General features: G+C 36.7%; 1 protein-coding gene across 3 annotated transcripts in view; it reads left to right on the top strand.

The window, feature by feature from the left end:
- Positions 1–15313, top strand: part of UNC79 (unc-79 homolog, NALCN channel complex subunit) — a 310022-nt gene extending 294709 nt beyond the window's left edge. For all 3 annotated transcript variants that reach the window (XM_044662137.1, XM_044662136.1, XM_044662138.1), the window contains 4 exons: positions 1861–2058; positions 7958–8035; positions 12135–12176; positions 14969–15313. In XM_044662137.1, the coding sequence (XP_044518072.1) occupies positions 1861–2058; positions 7958–8035; positions 12135–12176; positions 14969–15169 (519 nt within the window). In that variant the 3' untranslated portion in view covers positions 15170–15313. The remainder of the gene's footprint in view (positions 1–1860; positions 2059–7957; positions 8036–12134; positions 12177–14968) is intronic.
- Positions 15314–24364: the final 9051 nt, after the last annotated feature.

Here is a 24364-nt window from a genome sequence, read left to right as displayed (position 1 = left end):
AGAGAGAGAGAGAGAGAGAGAGAGAGAGAGAGAGAGAGAGAGAGAGAGAGAGAGAGAGAGAGAGAGAGAGAGAGAGAGATTGAGAGAGAGTGAGTTTGTATTTGTTTTCTTCAACATGAAGAACAGTGCTGGAATGCATCAGTTACTTACTAAATGCTTATCAGATTGAATAACAATCCTCCATAAATTGCAGTTTCTAGTTTGATGTAGTTTAAAAAATCATTAATTAAGGGGCAGCTGGGTAGCTCAGTGGAGTGAGAGTCAGGCCTAGAGATAGGAGGTCCTAGGTTCAAACCCGGCCTCAGCCACTTCCCAGCTGTGTGACCCTGGGCAAGTCACTTGACCCCCATTGCCCACCCTTACCAATCTTCCACCTATGAGACAATACACCGAAATACAAGGGTTTAAAAAAAAAACATTAAAAAAAAATCATTAATTAGTGGTCCACCTCCTAGGATGAACTTCTCTTAACTGATACAGGATGATCCAAGGGTGGCAATGCTGGTTGTTTTGGAGACTGCTTTCCAGTCTCTTCTGATGGAGAAGACCTAATAAAGCCTGCATGCCATTTGCATGGCCTCCAAGAGCATTTCCATGTCACTTGGAGGAGTTAGAGGAGGAAAGGGGGTATTAGGAATAATAGTTCAGATTCATACAGTTCTTGGTGGTTTACAATGGAAAATAAGGTTCCCCTGGGAACTCCTAAAGTTTCCTTGAAATTAGTAAAAAATAAAATGCATAATAACAATTGGTTGCATTTTTCAAAATGTTTTTGTATTCATGATCTCATTTAGTTCTTTGGGGCAGCCAGTGAAAATATCATTGGTTTCATTTTATAATTGAGGGAATTGAGCCTTACACAGGTGAAGTGACTTGCCTGAGGTCACACTGGCAAGAAATGATGGAACCTCAACCTATTTTTATTCTTATTTTTCCTGTTTTCAATTCCAGTTCTTTTTCCATGTCATCCACCATGAAAGAGAACCAAAGGGATATATATCTGTCATTAATAGTCATTTATTAGTTTATTCAGCAAGCATTAAGTACCTGCCAGCTGCCAGAGAAAATGCAAAGACAATAATGATGCAGCCTCTACCTTCATAGATTTACAATCCATACCTGCTAAGTGGTTATAAGTCAAAGGAACCAAGCTATTGCCCTCCTCAGAAACTAAGCAGAAGCATGGGGACCAGGTTGTTGGAGAGGGCATGATGAGGAAGGCCTCCAGGCTAGGATAAATTGGCCTGAAAGGCATGAAGACATTCAGTGGCACATAAGTTTTATAAAGGGTATGCTAAAAATATCATAATATAGGGACATGGCAGCTGAATTTGGAACCAGGATTTTCCTCTTGTTTAATAAGCAGCTTTGAGCAATCCCCTTAACTCTTTAGAGCCTCAGTTTTCTTATTTCTAAAATGGAGATATTCTAAAATGGGGATGATAATTTTTGTATTATCTACCTTGAGAAAAAGTACTTTGTGAAACCTGAGCTGCTATAGAAGTATGTTGATAATATTCTTCTCTTTCCCTTAAATTATTCCAGTAATGGAAATTTCAGCTCTTTCAAGTAGGGGGAAAAGGATTTAATCTGCCAATTAAAGGGGCTGAGGTAGCATACTTTTATCTTTGAAGAGCTGCTTTGTTCTTTGAGCACACACTCCCACTGACTTAGTGAGGATCAGACAAGGGTGAATCATAAATTCATAGGAATGAAATAACATTTTTATCCCCTGATGGCTTGAATCAGATATGTGTTAGCTATAGTTTTACCATGTTGTATGAACTACTTGTTGGGTTCCCTTGGCATGCAACATGAAAACTGGGCATAATGTCTTCCTCTCATCATTCTCCTTTGCAGACATCTGTGTTGCATATGTGCTCCCTTTTTCATGCATTTATCTTCGCTCAACTATGGACGGTCTACTGTGAACAAACTGCTGTTGCTCCCTCTGTCCAAAATCAGAATGAATTTAGCTTTACAGCCATCCTTACTGCACTGGAGTTCTGGAGTCGGGTGACACCTAGCATTCTACAACTAATGGCACACAACAAAGTGGTAAGTTCAGTACCTGTTCATGAAAATATTCCTCCCTCAGGTTTGATTGCATGGTAATAATAATAAATAAGAACTCCTTTTTACCTGGTGTTAAACAATACTAGATAGTCATTATTATTCCTCTTTTTAACAGAAGAAACAAACTCAGAGAAGTTAAGTAGCTTATTCAGTGTAACTCTTCCACTATTAAATGAGAGTCAGGGCCTGAATCCAGATCCTTTGACTCTAGTCCAGTATTGTTTCTGCTATGCCACCTTCTCAGATTTACCAAATTAATCTCAGAACTCCATGAGGGAATTTTTTTTCTTTTTATGGATCAGAACAAAAAGTAATGGCAGAAGCTCAATTATTTTTTGTTTCCCAGATGTTCCTCTTTTAATACAACCATTTCTATGTAACACCATTAGCTAATTTGATTTTACCTGAATGGGGGGTTTGAGTGCCCTCTGATTCCTTCATTTCAAGCCATATACATATTGATTTTTTTAATGAACAAAAATCAATTTCTTCTCCCTCCTATTTTCACCCCGCCTCCAGTCATTTTAACTAAAAAAAAAAAAGGAAAAAACAGAAAAAAGAAAAAAACCCTTGTTATGAATATCCATAGTCAAGCAAAACTAATTCCTACAATTGCCATGGCCAAAAAATACATGTCTCATTCTGTACCCCAAGTTCCATCATTTCTCTGTCAGGAGGTGGATAACATATTTTATCATGAAATTTTGATTGGTCATTGTACTGATCAGAGTTCCTAAAAGGCCACATATGTTTTCACACATGTTTTCTTCCATTTTTGAGTAGAACTTTTCAACAACTTACTCAAGAAGAAGTTGAAAGAAATTTAGGAAATTGGTTTAAGATATTCACTCTATTATATTATTTTTATTGATTTCTTTTAGTTATACATCATTTTTTGAATATATCCCTTCCCGTCCCCCAGCCATTGAGTCATTCCTTGTAAAAATTTTCTGTAAGAAAAATTTTAAAATCAGCTCAGCAAAAACAATCGACAGTTGTGTATGACAGTATGTGCAATATTACATACATACCCTTCTACAAAGAAGAAATGTTGCTTCCTTTTCTTGATTCATTGCATGGCCTGGCTTGTTTATTATAATTACATTCCATTTAGTTTCATTATGTGTTTCCTTCCATTTACATAATTATAATCCTTGTACATATTGTCTTGGTTTTGCTTATATCATTTTGTATAAATTCAAAAATATTTTTTCATACAACTCTTAATTCTTCATAGTCATCATTTCTTACAGTGTGATATTATTCCAATAATTTAATGTACCACAGTTTGATTAGCCATTCCTCAGTGAATGGGTGTCCACCTTGGGATAGTTCTTTGCTATCACTGAAAGTGATAAATATGTTGTTGTAAATGGAATATTTCCTGTGATATGTTATTAATGAAACCTTACAGAGTTGCTAGGATTGCCTTTTTATAAGTTTGCTATTCTATTTAATCATATAGGCTAGAATTTACGAGGACCTGAAATCAAGTTCCCCAGCCTCTGGGGAAGCCTCTGCTTATTGAGCAATGTAAGAATTAAATTAATGTGCAATACTTCAAGTATTAATTTTATAAGTTTATTATCTGACAAAATAGAACCACGTGCCTAAGTTTTTCTACCTGCTCAAAATTCCTGATCCACCAAAGCTGTGACAGGAAGGAAAGAGCTAGAGATGGAACTCCATCCATTTTATATCCTGTCTATATCAGCACATAATGACAGGAAGTGAGTGGGATTCTGGGGAATTGTAGTTTTGCTGGGGATTGCAGCCCTACTGGAGATCGTAGTTTTTTAAGGTAACAGATTCCAATTTCACAGCAGAGAAGTGACATAGTCAGACCTATGCTTTAATGATATCATTTTCGCAGCTGTGTATAACAATGGTGCCAAACTTAATAGAAATAAATCCCTGTAGGCCACATAATAACTTAGAAAAAGATAAATTAACATGATCTATGTTGTATTGTATTTTTATTTATTTTGTTAAACATCTCCCAATTTTATTTTAATCTAGTTCACAATACAGAAGTTTTGAGGCATGAGTTTAACAGCTTTGGTTACCCATAGAGAATGGGTTAAAAAATGGAGAGACTTGAGGCAGGGAGATTAAAATTAATTTTAAATTTAAATCTAAACATTTAAAATGTTTTTAGAATAGTTCAAGTGAAATATATGTTAGTTCTGGGCATGTAAACTGAACATAGTGGATTTAGTAAAATGCTTTTATTTTATCTAAAGGATGCCAAATAATTGGTTTGATTTTTCCATTTTAAAATCATTGTTAATTTGATGAGTACTAAGGTCATAGGATGATCGATCATTTGAGGTCATAGAGCAATTTATTGGCATCTTACATATCATTTAGTCAAATCCTTTCATTTTACAGAGGAGGAAATTGAGATCCAGAATGGTCAATGACTTGCCCAAAGTCATACAGGTAGTAAGCAGAAGAGTTGGAATTTTAACTTTGGTTCTTGGCCTTTAAGTCAAATGTTCTTTCTAGTATACCACAATGCCTTTGATGAAGTGACTTGTCACACATGGAGTTAGTGGCAGAGTCTGGATTAGAATTCACATTTGCTGATTCCAGGCCTTTTGCTTCTTCCTCAATACTTTTTATTACTCAGGAGGTCGAAGGAATCTAGAAGTGAACAGCAATGCAGACCCTATGGTGCCAAGCATGGTACTTTGTACATAGTAGATCTTCAACAGTATTTATAGAATCTTGAAAGAAGACTGTGTAAAATGTTCTCTGGGCAAAGTCTGACTTTATTTGGTGGGCAAGGCAAACAAGTCAGAGTTCTGCAGATTCCCCAGTTGAATCTGATACACCTGGTCATCAACTTTGATAAATTTTTCAAGGCAAAATTAGGAGCTTACAGAATGGAAGGAAGATTTACAGGTCATGGATAGTTCAGGAAACTTTGACCTGGGCTTCTGTAAGTCATTCTTGATGTTATACATCCCAATCCCCATTTCTGAGAAATCTCCAACCCCATTCAGATCTTTCTGCTCTCCTGCATGAATCAATTTGATATAAAGATAGTATAATGTAATATAATCACACATTTATGATCAATGTAGTAACACACTTATGTTTAAAGCTATTACTTTTAAAGCTATTACTCAGGCACTACCCTGAGACTACATTCTCAGTATGGTTATACACACAGACTTTTGCTGGAATCATATACTTATTACAAAACACATAGTTGTAAGGTATCAAACTAAGGGAATTCTTAAACTAATACAAATGAGAGGCTGCCTAATTAAATTTCCTTCTTACAATTTCTTTGTGAATGGGATTAAAAAATACTATAACTCCATAGGAGAAGTTTTATTGATTTGTCAGACACTTTTAGTCATAGAATGATCAAATCTTGTTGTAGGAAATGGCCATAGAAATTATGTAATCCAACTTTATTGTTTATAGAGGAATACCTTCTGCTGCCTTCCTGAAAAGTGGTCAACAAGCCTTTGCTTAAATATTTCTTGTGAAAAGAAACTCATGACTTCTAAAGCGGGCAGATTGTTAGACTGCTGTGATTAAAATTCTTCCTTGGATTAAACCTATAATTTTCACCTACCCATTTTTCTCAGGGGATAAGCAATATAATTTTTATCCTTCCATGTGACAACCTTTCAAATAGTTAGAGACAGCTATTGGTCTCTGTTAACTTTTCCAGATTAAATATCCCATTTCCTTCATCTGATCCTATCTTATGATATTTTCTGGAATCCTCACCATGCTGGTAATTCTGATCATTCCACCTTGTCAACATCTCCCTTAAAATGTAATGTCCAGAAATGCACAAAAATATTTAGATGTAATATGACCACTGGGGCAGAGTACAGTGGTGCTATTGTGTACTTACCCTAGACATGATGACTCTTTTAATGTTCACATCAATTATTGTGACTGTGCCTAGCAGAATGCCTGACACATAGCAGTCTTGATAAATGCATGTTGATTGATTGTCTAACCATATTTCCTTTTGTCCATATTTGTGTAGGTGATTTATTTTTTTGAACCTAAGTGTTGAACTTTAAATTCATCCCTAACAAAGCCAGCATGGCAGAGTAGATAGAATTCTATATTTGAAGTCAATAACAAAAGCAACAACAATGAAAATTTATTAAGCTCTTCCAGCATACCAGGAACTGTGCTAAAGATTGGGAATAAAAAGACAAAAGTAAAACATTCTTTTTCCTCAAAGAGCTTATGTTCTAATGGGAAGATGTGGGTCCACATCCTATCTCTGACTTTGACTAGCTTTTTGACTATTGGCAAGTCATTTGACAGTCATTAAACTGATATTCCTATAATATAGTAATTTTGTTTGAATCTGCACAGTTGTTATGAGAGTTTTGTTTTAATTGGGAATAAGAGGGAAAAGAAATGCTTGTTAATTGAAAAATAAAATGAAAAAAATCTATTTCTAAAGCATAGTTCTGACTCACTTTAACAAGCTTCTGGGACTCCCTAATGCTTCTAGAATCAAATACGTGTCTGCCTTCCAAGGTTGATTTCATATTGATCCACATTTACACACACTCCATTTAGCCAAATTGCTCTTCCCTGTCCATAATATTCACAGAGCTATTCCCCATGCATGGAATGTGGTTTCTCTTTACTTCTACTTCTAAGGATCCCTTGTTTCCTTCAAGATTCAGCTCAAATGCCACCTCTTATGTAAATTGTTCTTTCATATTAACTATATAGTTATTATTGCCCTCCATCTGAAATTTCTTAATATATATTTTGTATGTATTTTGCAGTGATTTATTTCTGGTTGTTGTTTCCTCTCAATAGAATGTAAGCTTTTGAAGGGCAAGGACTACACTGTTTTCGTCTTTATATTCCTAATGCCTAGAATAATGATTTGTATATATCAAGTGTTACTTGTTCAGTGATTGAATGAACTTAACCTCAATGATCATTAAGTATGTCTTCAAAGATTATAGTTATAGACAGGTTATTTTAGTGGAAGTTATGAGCAAGTCCCAGGTACTTGACTTGTTTATGCAAATTTGATCTTGTCAGAGTTTTTCTGTTCTGTTAAAATCTTTTTAGATCTCCAACATAATTATAATTATAAATGTCAGTATCATTTCAAACAAACTTCTATAAAAATCTTTATGCTTTTATGAACACTTTGATCCAAATTACTAAAGGTAGGACAGATTTGTATGTATGTGTATTTGTCATTTATTGATTATACAATGCCATTTTCCCCTTAAAGAGAAGCTGAAGACATTTAGATAAAATTGATAATTGTAAATTTGGAATTGGGAAGATGCCATTTAAAAGTATATATATATATATATTTTCTATGGACACGTGGGGACCTTAAAACTACATTTCCCATGGTCCAACGGGTTCCTGTTTTGGATTACGTATTCAAGGTGAGGGACAGCTTTAAATAGGGGGAAGTGACTTTGAACTGGTCTCTTAGCTAGCAGGCACCAGCAATACGAAAGGTAAAAAATGGCGGAGGCAGTTTGAATACTTACAGGCGCATGGTCTAATGATTTTATCTCTATCAGCATGGCTTTAATTAAAATACTAATTTATATTATTATATCAGTCTTTATCAATTTTAATCGTAACATAGTTAACCCATGGATGGTGGTACTATACAGGGACAACTCTGTTAGAAGAGGAAAATTTAGCAAACAAGAAATTGTTTGAACTTCTGAATTCACTTTTGGTTCTGGAGTTTTAGAGGCAAATAAAAATACCCCCTAGTGGCCCAACTTGGTCATTAGGCAAACAGCATGAACAGATGTCAGGTGGTTCTTGGCAGGCACACAGTGGTTTTTAAGGTTCTTATAACATTGGAAGAAGCATTTGTTTCTCCTTTTTGTTGTTTCAGATGGTAGAAATGGTATGTCTCCATGTGATCAGCTTGATGGAAGCACTGCAAGAATGCAATTCAACCATTTTTGTCAAGGTATGAAAGCCATGATGATTCTTAAGTAGGACTTCCTCCAGTTTTCAGGGCCTGGTACTCATTGTAGCTGTACATTTTGAGTGAGACTCTTAAAAAAACTGCTTCAGTAGTCACAGCTAGAGGATATACACTTCTATTAAAAACCTTAACTAAACATGTGAGACAACCATGAGAGAAATGATTTACAGTGGGTATTTCAAACAAATATAACTTGATTGTTGCCAATTAAAGATATATTTGTGGAAGAAAGTTGTCCTGACAATGTTGCCATAGTGGAATAAATTAGACAATGTATTTTTACCCTTCCCAAAGCTATAGTCATTTGACTCATCATCACTATTTGGGTGACATTTTAAGATCAATGTAATTTAATTGTAAACCTTGCTTAAGTAAGTGCCTTAGAGATTACATAAATGTTTCAATTGGCATTGTTTACTTAAGAACATTCCCCATATAACTAGTGGCATGGAAAATTGAAGGAGCTGAAGAGAACTTATGGATAAATGAACTTGAGAAAGGCTATATGATTCCATTTGTATCCCTGATAGCTTAACTATTTTCCATTCTTTTGACACAGTTCTCTAGGAATAGAACAAGAGTCAAGTTTCTAGTACTATGCTACGGACCTAGATGGGACTGTGACAGGGACTGGACTCATAATTTAATTTATATGGGGAATTCCCCAGGTGAGGCAACTCCTTTTATCAATGTAAGTCAGCACCTTCCTCCAACTTAAAGTCTTAAAGAATTTCCTAAAATACTGATAATGACTTGCTTAGGGTCGCAAAGCCAGTATTATGTCAACTTTGAATTTAGTTTTCCTAGTTTTCTGTTCACTATTTCACATTGCCCCTCTAGAACTTGAAAAAAGCCCATGGATGGAGAAGTGTAATTAGGCTGACTTCAGAACATTATGTGGTACTAATGATCAGTAAGGATATGGCCAACATGCCTGATAATTTCATAACCCAATTTCACCTTAGTAGTGGGAGGGAGCATCCATGTATTTCTTTGGACAAAAGCAAGTCTTCAAGTGACAAAAATAAGTGTTAGAGGAGAACAGTGCAATATCATCATCAAAGGATCATATCATAGATTTAGTGTTATAAAAGGGGCCTTACAGGCCACCTAGTCTAATGTGCTCATTTTCTACACATGAGAAAACTGACGCAAAAAAGTTAAATCATTTGCCTTAGGTCAAACAGGTGTGGCAAGGTCACACAGGTGTGAAAAAGTCAGGGCTTGAACCAAGTTCCTCTGATTCTAAGAACATTGCTGTTATTTTGGCTAAAAATAACCTTTTTTTCCCAGATTTTAGAGAAGGAAAAAAGTAACCAACTTAGTCTATTATATTATTACTGAGCCCAAAGTAAATTATGTATAATTCTTACTGACAGTTTTGTATGAGACACTAGCAAAAAGAAATTATTCAATAAACCAAATTAGCATCCCCTAAATAGGATGATTGCTGGATTATATAAGGCTGCCAATAATAATGAAGTTTAACCTGAAGCCTTCAGTCATGTAATTGGTAAATTACAAACCTGAATGTTATTTGAAAGCATAATTGAGAGTCATGCAGTCACATGTTATACTAGTTGGGAGAGTAAGAACTATTTTCCTCACTAAAATATATCTCTAAAAAGTCATATATGACTAAGTCACTTACTCAGAAAAGCAACATTTACTGATGGGACCTGAAAAAGTTGTCAGAGCTCTTAGAATATGTGGTCAATATCATTTTTCTTGAGTTCTGAGCAAAGACCTTTGCCAAAGAGGCTTTTGACCTTAGTGTTTGCTAGCTCATTAAGAAGCAAGCTAGCATCTTAGACCATAGGTCAGCCATTGTTCTGACTTTCCTCTGAGGAAAGGAAAAATCTGGCAAAATGCTCTAAGAGATGCACTAATACGCCAATTTTGGAGTCAAGGCAGCCCAGGTAGTCTAAGTGCAGGATTTAAAAATCTTTTGTGTCATGGGTCCAACTTGTAATCTGGTGAAGCCTATGGATGCCTTCTCAGAATAATGTTTTTAAAATAATTGAAATGCTAAATTTGAGATAGAGATCAGTAAAAATAAAGATGTAATTGTTTTCCCTATACAAGTTCCATAGATGGATAGTCCTTGGACCCCAGGGGAGAATCCCTACCATAGTAATGTTAATTCTTTCATTTGTGTTCCTTAGTTTTTCCTATAACTGATAGATTAAAAGGACCCATTCAAGTTTCCCCAAAACCCACACTTTTCTGGACTATATCCAAATAAGTAGTTATTGCTTGTGGATTAGATCCTATAGAATCAGAACCCAGAGGAAGCCATATAAATTTACGCAAGGGATAAAGAAGGACTTGGAACTTGATACAACTATACATGTGGCTATTATAAGTCCTTGAACTGGTCCAAAATTGCTGTTTCTGAACAGCACTCTGATGATGAATTAATATGTTCTCCTATCTAACAATCACTGACTATATGCTTACCCACAATCTCTTTTGATAAACTTTAATTATAGACGTTTAACTCCAGACTTCAGATTGCTGGTCAGAATTTCCTTTTCTCCTGCATACTTTTTTCCTGTGTTGACATCGTGTGTGTGTGTGTGTGTGTGTGTGTGTGTGTGTGTGTGTGTGTGTGTGTATTCCTGGAATTGCTGTAGGAAGTAGGTACCAATAGTTTATTTTTTTTTCTTTTCTTTGGTAAAATGGCAATATCTCAAAGCTTAAAAGGACTTTAAAGGCTATCTGGATACTCTGGAGTAGTTTATTCTGCGATTCAAAATGTTTAAGCAAAAATTAGCCAGATAATTTGTAGCATTGATTTTTTAAGGCACTGGCCTTTAATGTCCTATTAGGATTATAATCTCAATAATAGGAATAAACCACTGGGATTATTTTCAGATGATGGCACTTAACCTACTTATACATCATCTTTAAAGACTATAATTATGCCATATCCAATGTTGGCCACGACCACCATTTTTTAAATTAGGAAATTAATAAATTGGACATATTAATAAGGTATTAAAACATGTATACATGCCAATTAGTTAGAAACAAAAGAATAAATAGAACTATAACTAATCACTATCTTAGACTCAATAAATACAATTTTAATTGGGTAATGTGTCTAAAGGGGACAGTTATTTGGAAATAAACAGACTGTTGGTTTGAGAATTAAAGAGGGAGTTATTTAAATTTCCATTTTTAGGCCTTTCCAGACTAATTAAGATTTCTCTTCAGACTTTCCCGAAGTGTACCTTAGACTCAGAAGTTCATAATTATAATTTGTCTTCTGATAGTTTAGATGGGCTACCCCATATTCTATTACACTGTTCAAATGAACTTTCCCACTGCCCTAAGGAAGCAGAAGTCATTGGAGAGAGTAGAAGTTGATGATATATGCATCAGGAATATGAGGCACTGTTCCCACTCTGTAAAATATATCCTGCCCAAAGAGAACAAGCTGTGAGAGAAATCAGACAGGAATATGTGAATCATCTCAAGCCTTGGTCTGTAGATCCCATAGGTTTTAAAGCTTCATTTTAAGTCTGTTCTCTATTCTTGGACTAGTCATTTATATGTGTACCCAAGCTGCATGAAGTCCTTATCTCCCAGCTTTGGTTCTGTTCTTCCTTCCATACTGTAGGTAGGTGATAGAAATCAGTCTTTTTTTGACTATGGAATTCTAGATGCTATCCATGAATCTTAACAACCAAGAACTAATACAGTCATGGCTATACCTGGAGAATCATTTCTGAAGATTCTAGGGAGGAAAAAAAATTCTATTTAAGGAAATGAAGGTATTTTAAAAATATACACTGACTTTCCCATCATTGAGTGGCTTTCAAGAGATAATCAGTCATTTGCTCTAAAGTGTATATTCCAGGCAATCATGGGGTGCTTATTAACCTCCAAATGCCACCAGCTCAGCAGGGCCTGGACTCAAAAAGGCATTTTTCTGATTATGGGCGATGCCTCAGCATGTGCCCTCATCCTTGCAAAGTTAGAAGGATTAACGATGCCCTGTTTTCCCTCACTGTAATTGCATCTGATGTGGCCAAATAGTGCAATAACAGCAAACTTCTTTGTTTCTCTCTTGCAGCTCATACCTATGTGGCTGCCAATGATTCAGTCAAATTTGAAGGTAAGATATTCCATGCACTATTTTAAGGCAAGTTTTTAGTTTGAACCTGGGTCTATTCTATAAATGTCATGAAGTTCTTAGGCATTTTTAATAGTAATCTTATTTTAAGAATTGTCATGCTTACACACAGTAATTGCAAATTGCCCACTGTCACCACCATTGTCATCCTTCCAAGTGGTAGAATATAGAATTTAGAACTAAAAAGGACCATAGAGGTTTTAGGCCAATTTTTTCCTGTTAAGAAGGAGGAGATTAAGGCTTAGAGTTATATGGCTGGCCCAGGCTTAAATCAAGGCTGGGATTCAAACCTAGGATACTGACTCCAAATTAAAATTTTTTTTCAAAACACTATCTGTGTCTGTTATTATATAATACATTCAGCACCTGTGACATGGATAGTGTGGGAACATGACCCCTTCGCCACACAAATCACAACCAATTTGAAGAGGGGCAGAGAGGTTAAACAATTTACCTGGCTTTAGGCAACTGGTAAGTGTGAAAAATGGCCTTAAACTCAGATCTTCTTCATTTTCCAGATATAGCACTCTATCCACCATAACATGTTGCCTCTCCATTATAATAATATCACGTAGATTTTAACCCTCACACCTACCCCCATGAGGTTGGGATTATTATCCACATTTTACAGATTGGGAACTTAGAACCCAGAAATGTTAAACATTTCCATCATTCAGACCTAATCTTGACTACTAGTTCAATGCTCTTTCTCCTAGGCTTTACTTCCTTAATTGTTATGTAATTTTAAACATATCCCTGCTGAATATACAAGGATTTTATGGATCCCTTTTTATAGATGAGGAAATAGTGATCCAAAAAAGATAAGTGACTTAAAGTTACATATTAAGAAAGAGTGGTAGATCCAAGATTAGAAACCTTTTCTTAACCTCTGGCTCTCTTTTCTGTCTACATGGCCACCAGGGAGTCCTTATCAGAAAACAACACAGTGAAGGAGTGCTGTACTTGGAATCAGAGGACCTGGGTTTGAATCTCAACTCTGTCAATTACTACCTCTGTAACGTTAGCATAAATCACTCAATCTCTCTGGCCTCATTTCCCTCATTTGTAAAATGGAGTGTGTATGTGAGATTAGATAACTTTTAAGGTCTCTTCCAACTCTTAGCCCTATTTCTATAACATCTATTGAATACCTTACTGTGCTTCAAAGAGAAATATGTGTAGACACTGTTCCCCCAGCAGGAGCTTATAAGCTGAGAAGAACAGTGCTGATGAAATACAAACAACATTTAGACAGCAGAATATCAACAATAATCTCCTAAATGAAAGTCAAAGAAACCATTTATAATCTCACTGATTATCCTTCCCAAATGTAGGTTTGTGCTAAGGATCAAGAGGAAATATCTTTATGTCCTCAACCTGATTAAATGCCAGCATCTTGTTATGGTATGAAGAACATACCAATGTGACTTGATTCAAATTCTGTCCAACTAAATATCCTAACCACTATCATCAGTCTTCCACAATGGGGAGAAATTTTTTTTTTATGTAATATCAGGGTCACCAGAGGTCATTAGGGATTTTATATATAAGGAGTCCAAGGCCAAGAAAGAACTGACTTGCCCAAGGTCACACAGCTAGTAAGTGGTAAGAACTCAGAACCTTAGAGATTATTTTTTTCAATCCCTTTCTTTACCAGCTTTTCTTCCATTTTATAGATGAGGAAACTGAGGTGCTGAGAAATTAAATAATTTTCTCAAAGACCCAGAACTAGTGAGTGGCAGAGCCAAGCCTTCTACTTTCCAGACCAGGTGCTCTTTTCATACTACCACCCACCTTCTAGGAAAGCTTTGTGTTATGAGGGATAGACATACTATTTACTGCTACTAAACGAAGATTTTGATATTGGTTGAGTTTTGAGAAGTTAGTCACCAGCCACATCCACAAATTTGGCAGTAGGAATTGATTTTCCATTTTGTGTTAGCTTTTGTCACCTTCCTGGCAGTAGTGGTATTAGTAGGTATGTAATGGAAGGAATTCAGGAGGCTTTTTTGCTTTTGTCCATTTTTAGGGGCAGAACGAATAGGAAGACAGCAGTGGAGGGAGGAGATAAGCTATATCAACTTGGGTAAATTGGAATTGTAAAATGTAGGCATGTACTGGTACTCTTCTTTCCATGGCAAGCCTGATGGAGAATAACAGAGCCAAAAGTTATATGACAGCCCCCTCTGAACCCTCATTTTTTGGTAGCAGCATCACAGTGGCCATGGACAGTACACTATCTTCTAGTTTGCACACAAGAAAGATTGCTGCAAATTTGGGCAGCAGGTCTCCTCACAGAACCATAGTTTTGAAATCAGTTAGTTGGCATCAGAAAGAAACAATAACTAAATTGTATCTCTTTCTAAATTTTCCTAGGGATAGGGGTTGTTTAAATTGGAGAATATAGAACTTTGGTGTGTATTTAGGGGTTGGGAGAGGGAAACATTGATAGCTGTCATCAAGTATTTTGAAAGGCTGTCCGGGAGAAGAGGGATTAGCCTTGTTCTACTTAACCTCAGAGGGCAGAACCACCATCAAGGGTGGAAATTCCACGGAGACAAATTTTAACTTCTTAAAAAAACAACAATGGAATTGTTTCCCTTAACAGTTAGAACTGACTCAAAGTGGAAGGGGCTGCCTCAAGCCTGAGTATATCTCCATCACTGAAGTTCTTCAAGTGGATCCTAGATGACCACTTATCAGGGATGCTATGCTGCTCTGAGCCCTGGGGACTGCCACTCTGTGATTCTGAGTCTTCTGCTCTCTTTTAACAGCATTTATCAGCTGGACTACAACTACGACTTCAAGCAATTCAGAACAACGTGAACCACCACAGCCTGAGGATGCTGCAGGGCTCAGGACAGACAAGCACGAGCTCATCCGCACTCCGGAAGTGGCTCCAGTGCACCCAGTTCAAAATGGCTCAGGTGGAGATCCAGTCCTCAGAAGCTGCCTCCCAGTTCTACCCTCTATGAACAGGGTGTGTCGCTTCTAGCGTGAACGCTCTGGTTCAGCAATAACGGGGTTCCAGACAAATACTAGGATCCACGCAGGTTTGAGAAGGCACTGGGGACAATCTGCACCCCCTCCGTAGTTTAGGTACAGACATGCGGAGCCTGCCGATGGCCGTGTCGAAGCTTTCCTGCTTCACCTGTTTCTGACGTCTCCTTGGGCTAGCCGATTAAGTGTTTCCTTACATTCTTTTTTAAGAACCAAATCATTTCTCTTTAACTGACTTCTATTTTTTTTAAGAAGAAAAAAAAATAGACTGGTGGGCACTCACAGAAAAGTTGTATAAGTCCCCCTGTTGCTATTTTTGATGACAGAGAATAAATAGGGTTTTTGAAGCCTTTTAGTGTTTTTTCTTAAAAACCGACTCTTGGCAATGCAATAAAACTCCTCACCGTGCGCCGGTGACACTCTACGGAGGCTTGGGGTCATGATCATGGGAAAAAGCGGCAGCTTGCAAGGAGCATTACAAAGTGCACTTAGAAATTAGGGGGTTTAACTGTGCCAATTCTTCCTCCCTTTTTTTTTTTCTTTCTTTCCCTTTTTATATCATTTTCCAAAACTGTCCAGTATGGTGGCTTATTTTTAAAACGACAAACAACAACAACTAGATTTTTTGACTCCTTAGTTTGAGGCTGTACTTTCTTCTTGTAAGCTTTAGGAAATAACCCCTTTAGTTTTATGAATAAGAAATTTTATTCTTTTCTTAATACTTGTATACAATTCCATTGGGATAAAAAAACAACTTGTAGATTGCATACCAACCTAATGGAATCCCAGCACTGGCACGTAACACTGCATATGGAATCACATTCCTAAAACCGAATTTTGATAGTGCAAGAGCACTGAGATGCGTTGGCACTTATGATCAGCATTTGACTGTGCATTCACAAATGGTACTTCTCTTCTTTTACTCCTGTAATGCACTGACAAAAAGAAGAATTAATACACGTTTAAGCTGTATATTAACATGCTATTAAATGCATATTCTTTATTATCTTTGAGAGCTTGAGGGTTTTCTTTTTAAAAATTAGTTTATAGGTCTTAAGGGATGAATATTCCTCGGGGATGCCATAGAAGAGATTCCTGCTTCAAGCAGGGTTTAGACTATATAACCTCTGAAGTCAAGAAATCCAGCAAATGTTAATAAAGCTCCTCCTCTATGAGAAGGTCCCCAGGATACAAAACCAAAAATAAAACAATTTGACCAGAGGAGTGACCAGTGGTAGGAACAAATTTTGAGCTGGAGACAGGCAAGCTACTACAATGGTCTACATCAGTGGTGACAAAGATCTTGAGGAGTGCATTGGCCATGCAAATAGAGAGAAATGGGTTTGAGATGTTTCTGTGACAGAGTTCTTAGGGGGGAAAGCAGTATGGCCTCGTGTTGCACTTGAAGTCAGAGGTCCTGTGATCTAATCTCTGTTCTGTCACTTGCTATCTTTGTAACCTTAAGCAAATCACTTAAAATCTCTAAAACTCAGTTTCCTCCTTTAAAACGAGGTTTGGTTTGAATACTTCTGTAGTTCCTGCTAGATCGAAATATATAATTCTGTGATCTTAGGAAGGGATTTGGCTATTTGACTATGTGGGGGGTAGGGTGGAATCAAGGTGATAGAAAAATCAAAGATGATTCTGAGGTTTCGATCCTGTTTAATTGTGGTGGGGGAATGACACCAGAGGAAGGGTAGGTTTTGAGGGAATAATATGGTGTATTAAGTTTCACTTTTATTTAGTTTAAGATGGAAACAGTTTATTGTGGTGAGCAAGTAGCAGGAGCTATGGAAATGGAGTTTAGAATAGAGATTAGGACTGGTTATATAGATTTGAGAGTCATAAGAAATGATCATCGAACCTGTAAGGATGAATGAGATTACTAAGAAAAAAAGCGCGCACACACACACACACACACACACAGAGAGAGAGAGAGAGAGAGAGAGAGAGAGAGAGAGAGAGAGAGAGAAAGCATCTACTAGACACTTGGAGGACATCTAGGAAACGAATCATCCTTTTCAACTCTTAGGTTTTATATAAGTTCCTTGAAGGCAAAAGTTATTATTATTGTTTTTATATTCCCCCAGTGCCTATTATAGTATATTGTACATAATAACCTTTTTAATGGAATAGAATCAAATTAGTCCCTATGAACGGCCTGAATCCTGATGAAAATCCCTGAATTACATGCACATTTTCCAAATTTTCTAGGGTATTTTGTTGATATCTTCCACAAAAACTCAGAACTATGAGGCTAACTTGGAGAACATCTAGTCCAACCTTATCTGAATAATGATCCCTTCTACCACATTACAAGTGATCAGGCATCTAGCTCCATAATGAACCTACTACCTCCTAAGGCAGCCAGTTCTGGGATAGCTTTTTTTTTTTTTTTTAACCCTTGTACTTTTTGGTGTATTGTCTCATAGGTGGAAGATTGGTAAGGGTGGGCAATGGGGGTCAAGTGACTTGCCCAGGGTCACACAGCTGGGAAGTGGCTGAGGCCGGGTTTGAACCTAGGACCTCCTGTCTCTAGGCCTGACTCTCACTCCACTGAGCTACCCAGCTGCCCCCTGGGATAGCTTTTATTGTTAAGAAGTGTTTCTTTTATCCTTATCAAATTACACATTTTACCATGCATATTTTCATGTCATCATTCCCAAAAGACTCAGGTAATAATAGATCATAGATTGAGAACTAGAAAAGACATGAGAGATCCATTTAGCCCAAACTCCTAACTTTACAGATGAGAAAAAGAAGTTGATTCTCTTGCCCAAGGTCACACAGGGAGCAAGTGACAAGAGCAGGATTTGAATCCAGTTCATATTCTGATTCCAAGTCCAGTCCTGGTATATGAGGGCAAGGAATAGATAACTTTTCATTTTTGGCATCCCTCGTGCCTATGCATAGTGCATATTAGGTAATTATGTTAATAATTACTAGCTATTTGCTAAATTTCAAACTTTACAACAACCTTTAAAACCAAATTGCTCTTGATAGGGGGCTAAGAATCCTTGGCCATCTTGCTGGAAAAAGAATGAATTTGGAATATATCCTCTAAGCAGGACACTCCATCCCCCACAGGTCTGAGATAATTCATTGCTATGTTGATTATTTAAGAGGTTCTACTTTTCTTCTAGGGGGTCAAATGTTTTAATGCTTTCTAGAGATGAATAACACGTCCAGTGCTGAGAATGTTCATCCAAGTCCTAACAATTAAAGCTCTCTAAAAATAAAATGAACTGCCTGTAGGGGACTTAAGGAGGGGAGAAATTTTGACTTCCTCACTGACCTAGAGGTCTCTGTATAGTGATCAAAAGGTTAATTTGGGGGAATGTTGTACAGGACATTTTTGCCATTGGTAGAGGTGTTGAACTAGCCTTGTGATTTGGGGCAAATCACCTCAGGTCTTTAAACATAATTCCTCAATTGTAAAATGGAGATATTAATATGACCCTTACCTACCTCACAGGGTTGTTGTGAGGACCAATTGATGTTGTAGAGAAATTCTTGTGCAGGTAATATATAAGTTGAACTAGATCAGGAGTTCTTAAGCCAGGATCCTTGAATTTGGAGTGTGTTTTTTATAACTATTTTGATAATTGTATTTCAATATAATTGTTTTTTTTTTGGTATTCCTATATATTTTATTTTTTGCATTTAAACATTATTCTGAGTCCATAAGTTTTAGACAACTGCCAAAGGGGGTCCAGGATACAAAAAGAATAAGAGCCTCTGGACTAGGCTGATTCTGAAGACCTTTCCCACTTAGATCTCTGATTCTACGATGACCTCTTAAGTCCCTTTCAGCTCCAAAGTTCTGTTTCTAAAGAAAAATGAGGAGGCAGACAGGCACAACTATAAACTGTGTCCTGAGTGCCTCCCTAGTAGAACAATTGTCATTCAGAATGTGTTATCTGATATACCTTTAACTTGGAATGAAATAATCTAATCAACCAATTAAACAACAGATGTTTCCTGAGTTGCTATTAGGCACCCAGCACTATCCCAGATGTTGGGCTTGATCCATGGAGGATTCAAAGTAAAAATCCCTGTGTCAAAATCCCTGTGTTGAAATCCCAGCTCTAACAATCTATGAACCTATAATGTTGGTTGATTAGGTGAGACTGATCTTTCATAGTGTTTTGGATTTTGATCTTAGTGATCCAACTTATGTATGGAAGAAGAAATGATAGAGGGAGGTCAAATGATTTGTACAAAGTCACAAGGAGCAAAACCCTGCATTTGAACTCAGGTAATCTGATTCTAGGTCAAGTACTCTCTGCCTGTTATAGCAGGGAGGCCGAATGATTATTTTCTCCTAAGTAGGAGTCCAGAAAGGGAGAAGAGAGAAGTTTTCCCATTAAATATTAGAATTAAAAGGGACTCCATTAAATATCACCTAATCTAATCCCCTTATTTAACAAATTGATAGGCAAGAGAGGTGAAGAGATTTTCAAATCCAAGGCTTTCCCAGGAGCAACAAAGTAATAGAAGATTCAAACCTAAGACTTCACTTTCCAAAGCTAGGATTTTTTCTCACTTTGTCCCAGTGGGATATTAGGACCCTCAGAGTAGATCTTGTCCCAGATAAGGCAGTTCCAAACAACCTGGAACTGAGGTTCCAAAAGTCTCATTAGTGTACTAGAGTTGCCTTGCATCTGTTTTGGGTAGCCAAGTGGTAGAATGCAAATACTGTATATGGTAGTCAAACTCAGAGAGAAACAAAGCCACCAAACCCGTACATAAAAATTTGTGCAGGAAACCCATTGACTTAGAAAACCATAAATTAACATTAACTATGTTCTACTGTATATTTGTTTTGCTAAACATTTCCTAATGGTCCGGTGTTTGACATCTCCGGGGTAGTGGATAGAGCCTGGATTTGGAACCAGGAAGACTTTTGCTGCTATCTTGTTTCATACACTTATTAATGAGTCACCTAGGGCAGTGTTGGCAAACCTTTTAGAGATCTCATGCCCAAATGGCACCCTCAAGCCACCTGTGAGCCCCCTGTATTACCCCAGATGAGGCAGGGAGAAGTACTCTTATAGGGCGACTGGGCAGGAGGGTGAGCAATGTGAGAAATGTCCTCAGGTGCTGTGGAGAGGGGGAACTGGAGCAGCTCCCTCCAGCATGCAGGGGCATGCATGCCATGGGCTCACCAACACAGCCCTAGGGAAATCAGATACTTTATTCTTTCTGAATTTGTTTCCTCATCAGTGAAATTAGTGCCATAATAGTACTTGCCTCGCAGTATTGTTATGAAGATCAAATAAGATAGCATGAGTCACATCAAGTCAGCATGTGCTTATTAAGTATTTGCTACACTTCAGGCACTGTGCTGTAGAGCACTTGGCAAACCTTGATGCCCTGTATAAATGCTATCAGCCAAAGGGTTATCAGTGACCCACATTTTAAAAATAAATTATTCAGCAGGAAACCTCATCCATTTTATACCTAAATGAAATTGATTTCTTCTGGGTAAATTCAACTTCATGGTCAGATGGGGATTACAAGTTCTACACACCCCAAATTTCAGGATTAGTTCATCTAGTTCTTAGCAATAATCATTGTGAATATTTTCTTCCCCTTTTTTCTCAAACATATCTACATTTTCATCTAAATAATGGTTTTCCTCCTCTCTTACTGAAAGTTGAAAAGTGTCTTAAAGGTCACGGTAACTAATATTCATTCACAGACTGACCAAGCTGGATGAGGCCTTAGAACATAGACATTAGAACATGAGATCATTGGTAGGGTCCTGAGACCATAGAACTTCGGAGGAAACTTAGAATATGTTAGAGACCATATGTTTCATTTTTCATACATAGAACCTGAGGCCTAGAAAAGTGAAGAAACTTGTCCAATGTCATATAGCTAGTAAATGATAGAATAGCGATTAGAATCCAGTTCTGAAGTTTAATCTAATATTCTTTCTATAATGTAACAGGGCCTGATTAGACCCAAAAGACACAAAAATGTCATAAAAGTCAAGCTAGATTTGACCAACAGAGGATTCTTTTCTAAATTTATATGATTTTATAATGTTATCTATATAACAATATATCTCATTGAAAAGAGCTAAAATAATAATGCCTTTTTTTTCAGGAGTTTAGTGGGTCTGTAACAAATTTGTAGGTCAGATAAATTGACCCAGGACTGAATGGTGTTCTCTGACAGCTTCACACATTTTAGACGTTGTATTTTTTAGACTAATGATATGATGATGGTGATGATGATCTATGATTTCATTAGTATGGATATTCTTTCCATCAGTGCAAGTTGTAGTCTCTTTTAACTTGAGATTGCATGTGGTAGTATTACAAAAACAAACACAAATCTTGGTAGTGATGTCTCTCTGCATTAAGCCAGGCTGGTCCTTGGACAAAGTGCATCCCTACCAAGTTCATATTTGAAACTTGGGTGCACCTTCAAGGTTCTGTGCTCCATTGGCATCACTTTTGAGAATCCAGGATCACCTGTACACTGGATGGAGGAATAATAATAGCTCACATTTATAGAGTGCTTTGCAGTTACAAAGCTCTTTCAATGCAAAGTCAAGACAATAATACAAATATTATTATTCCTCATTTTTTATTTGAGGAAACATATTTAAAGAGAACAAGTGCCTTGCCTGCAGTAACACAGCATGCAAGTGTTTGAGCTGGAATTTGATTCTACATCTTCCCACTGATCGTTGTAGAATAATAGATGGAGAACCAAAAGGGTTCTAAGAAGCCATCTTGTTCAAGTACCTCATTTTACAGAAGAGGAAAATTGAGGCTCAGAAAGATTAAGTAACTTGACACAGTGCTCTTTGCTATTTCAAATCATTTTGCAAATTATTTTCCTTCTTAGTCATATAGATATAGAGATGGAAGAAACCTTAGATATCATTCAGACAACACTCCCTCATTTACCTGATCCTTTTGGGATGTTAGATTGTGGGTAGTTTGTACCTGTTCCCTAAGATCTTCTGTGGCAGACTGTCCTGTGATTGTTGATAAGAACTATTTAGGTTCCGTTCCAAACGATATTTTCAAATATTCTTGAAATGGATTGTCAAAAGCACAAAAAATGGCAAGGAGCATAATCAGTCTTAGGAGGCTGCATAAATGATACTAAATACTTCTGCCTACTGAGCCAGATTTTTTTTAAACTCTTACCTTCCGAATCTAATACAGTGTATCAGTTCCAAGACAGAAGAGTAGTAAGGGCTAGGCAATGGGGGTTAAGTGATTTGCTCAGGGTCACCCAGCTAGGTTTAAGGTCTAAGGCCAGGTTTAAACCCCAGGACCTCCCATCTTTGGGCCTGGCTCTAAATCCACTGAGCCACTTAGCTTACCCCCACCAGATGTTTTTGTTTTTATAAAAATCTACTTTTAGAATAATAGAAATTAAAAAAAAAAAACCACAGACCTATGCAATTCTACATCCTTTCCTTGAGGTGTCGGTAGGAAAGCCAGATAATTACTATTAAATCAAGGGGTTAAAAAGATAGTGTATGCATTCACCTCATTCAGACTTTGGAAGCCCAAAATGCTAGGGCTACCAAGGGTCATGAAATTGGTAAGTATCAGTTTCAGGGCTTAATTTCAAACTTTTTTACTCAAATATCCAAAATAATCTTATACAAATACACCAAGTTCCTAGAATTTGGTGAATGAGGGAAATTATTCACAGTCTTGGGGCTAGGAAGCAGCAGGTAGGGAAGAAAGTGATCATTTGACCAGGCAAAACTAAAAAAAATAGACCCGAGGTTCATATCTATCCTCTCTTTTTGGGACCATCTTCTTAGTTGAGGCCCTTATCATCTTTTAATTAAATTACTGCAATAGCTTCTTAATTTCTCTCCTTGCTTCTAGTCTCTAGACTCTTTAATCCATCTTTCACACAGTTGCCAAAATAATGTTCTAAGTTTTGACTATCTCATTCTTTTAGTCAAAAACCTTCAGTGGCTTTTGTTACTTTTACTATAAAATACAAACACCTTAGCTGGACATCCAAAGCTTTCCACGATTTGGCTTCCATCTGTCTTTCCAGTCTTCGTTTAGTCTTCTCTCCACACAGACAGTCACATTATATTAGTAGATTTTCTGTGATTTTTCTCTTGTCCTTAAACCAGAATGTATTCCCCCTCGTTTCTGCCCACAGATAGCTTTTACTTCATTCTAGACTCAACTTGTATAACTTTCTCTAAAAAACAAAGAAATAATGGTCACAACTCCTATTATGCTTCTACCTTTTCTACCAAAGACTAGAACTAGAAAGGACAGAACAAAAATGGTTAATAAAAGTCTATATCCAAGGTAAATAGGGAAAGATTAAGATAACGCCTAAATATCCTAGATGATAAGTTCAAGTAACTAGACTTAGATGAACACTATCTTATAGTACTGAAAGAACTGGTAGATCTGATTTTTCAGACTCTGAAAAACTATGATGGGTGGGATAGATAAAGCAAGATTAGAGAATTACAAACATTTTCCCAGTTTTCAAGAAAAGAAGAAAATGGAGTCTGGAGACTATAGGACATTATATAAACTATAGTTGACTTTGATTTTCTAAAAAAATTCTAGAATTATTATTGAAGGGATGCTTAGTAAATATCTGGAAGAGGAAACTAGATACAAACTGGATTCTTTAGAAATATTTGAAGAATGCTACAGATATAATTCATTTAGATTTTTAGACTGCACTTGGCAAAGTAACTTGTGCCATTCTTATGGAAAAAGATGAAGAGATGTTAGCTTTAATAATAGTTAAGTGGCATTTAAAATAAGTTGAATTGTTAGGCTTGTATAGTAATCTCTAATGATTCAATGGATTCTTGAAAACATGTTTTTCAGTGCAGTACCACAGGGTCCTATCCTTGGCCTTGGGATATTTTAATATTTTTATTATTGACTTGGAAAAATATATAGGATTGTGTACTTATCAAATTTGCAGATAATACAAAACTAGGAAAAAGACCTAACAGAGCTGATGATAGGACTTGTTTAGATTATTCTGTCAAATAAGATGAATTATAATAGTTATAAGTGTAATTCTACGTTAATAAATTAACAAGTATGAGATAGGAGAAACATCACTAGTTAGTAGTTCATTTGAAGAGCTGAATTTTTAGTTATTATAATGTGCCATAGCAGCTCCTCCTCCCAAAA

Source organism: Gracilinanus agilis, chromosome 2, assembly GCF_016433145.1.
Source record: "Gracilinanus agilis isolate LMUSP501 chromosome 2, AgileGrace, whole genome shotgun sequence".
In the NCBI taxonomy this organism is placed as follows: domain Eukaryota; kingdom Metazoa; phylum Chordata; class Mammalia; order Didelphimorphia; family Didelphidae; genus Gracilinanus; species Gracilinanus agilis.
Note: the sequence above shows the minus strand (reverse complement) of the source record. Positions and strands in the feature narration are given on the sequence as shown.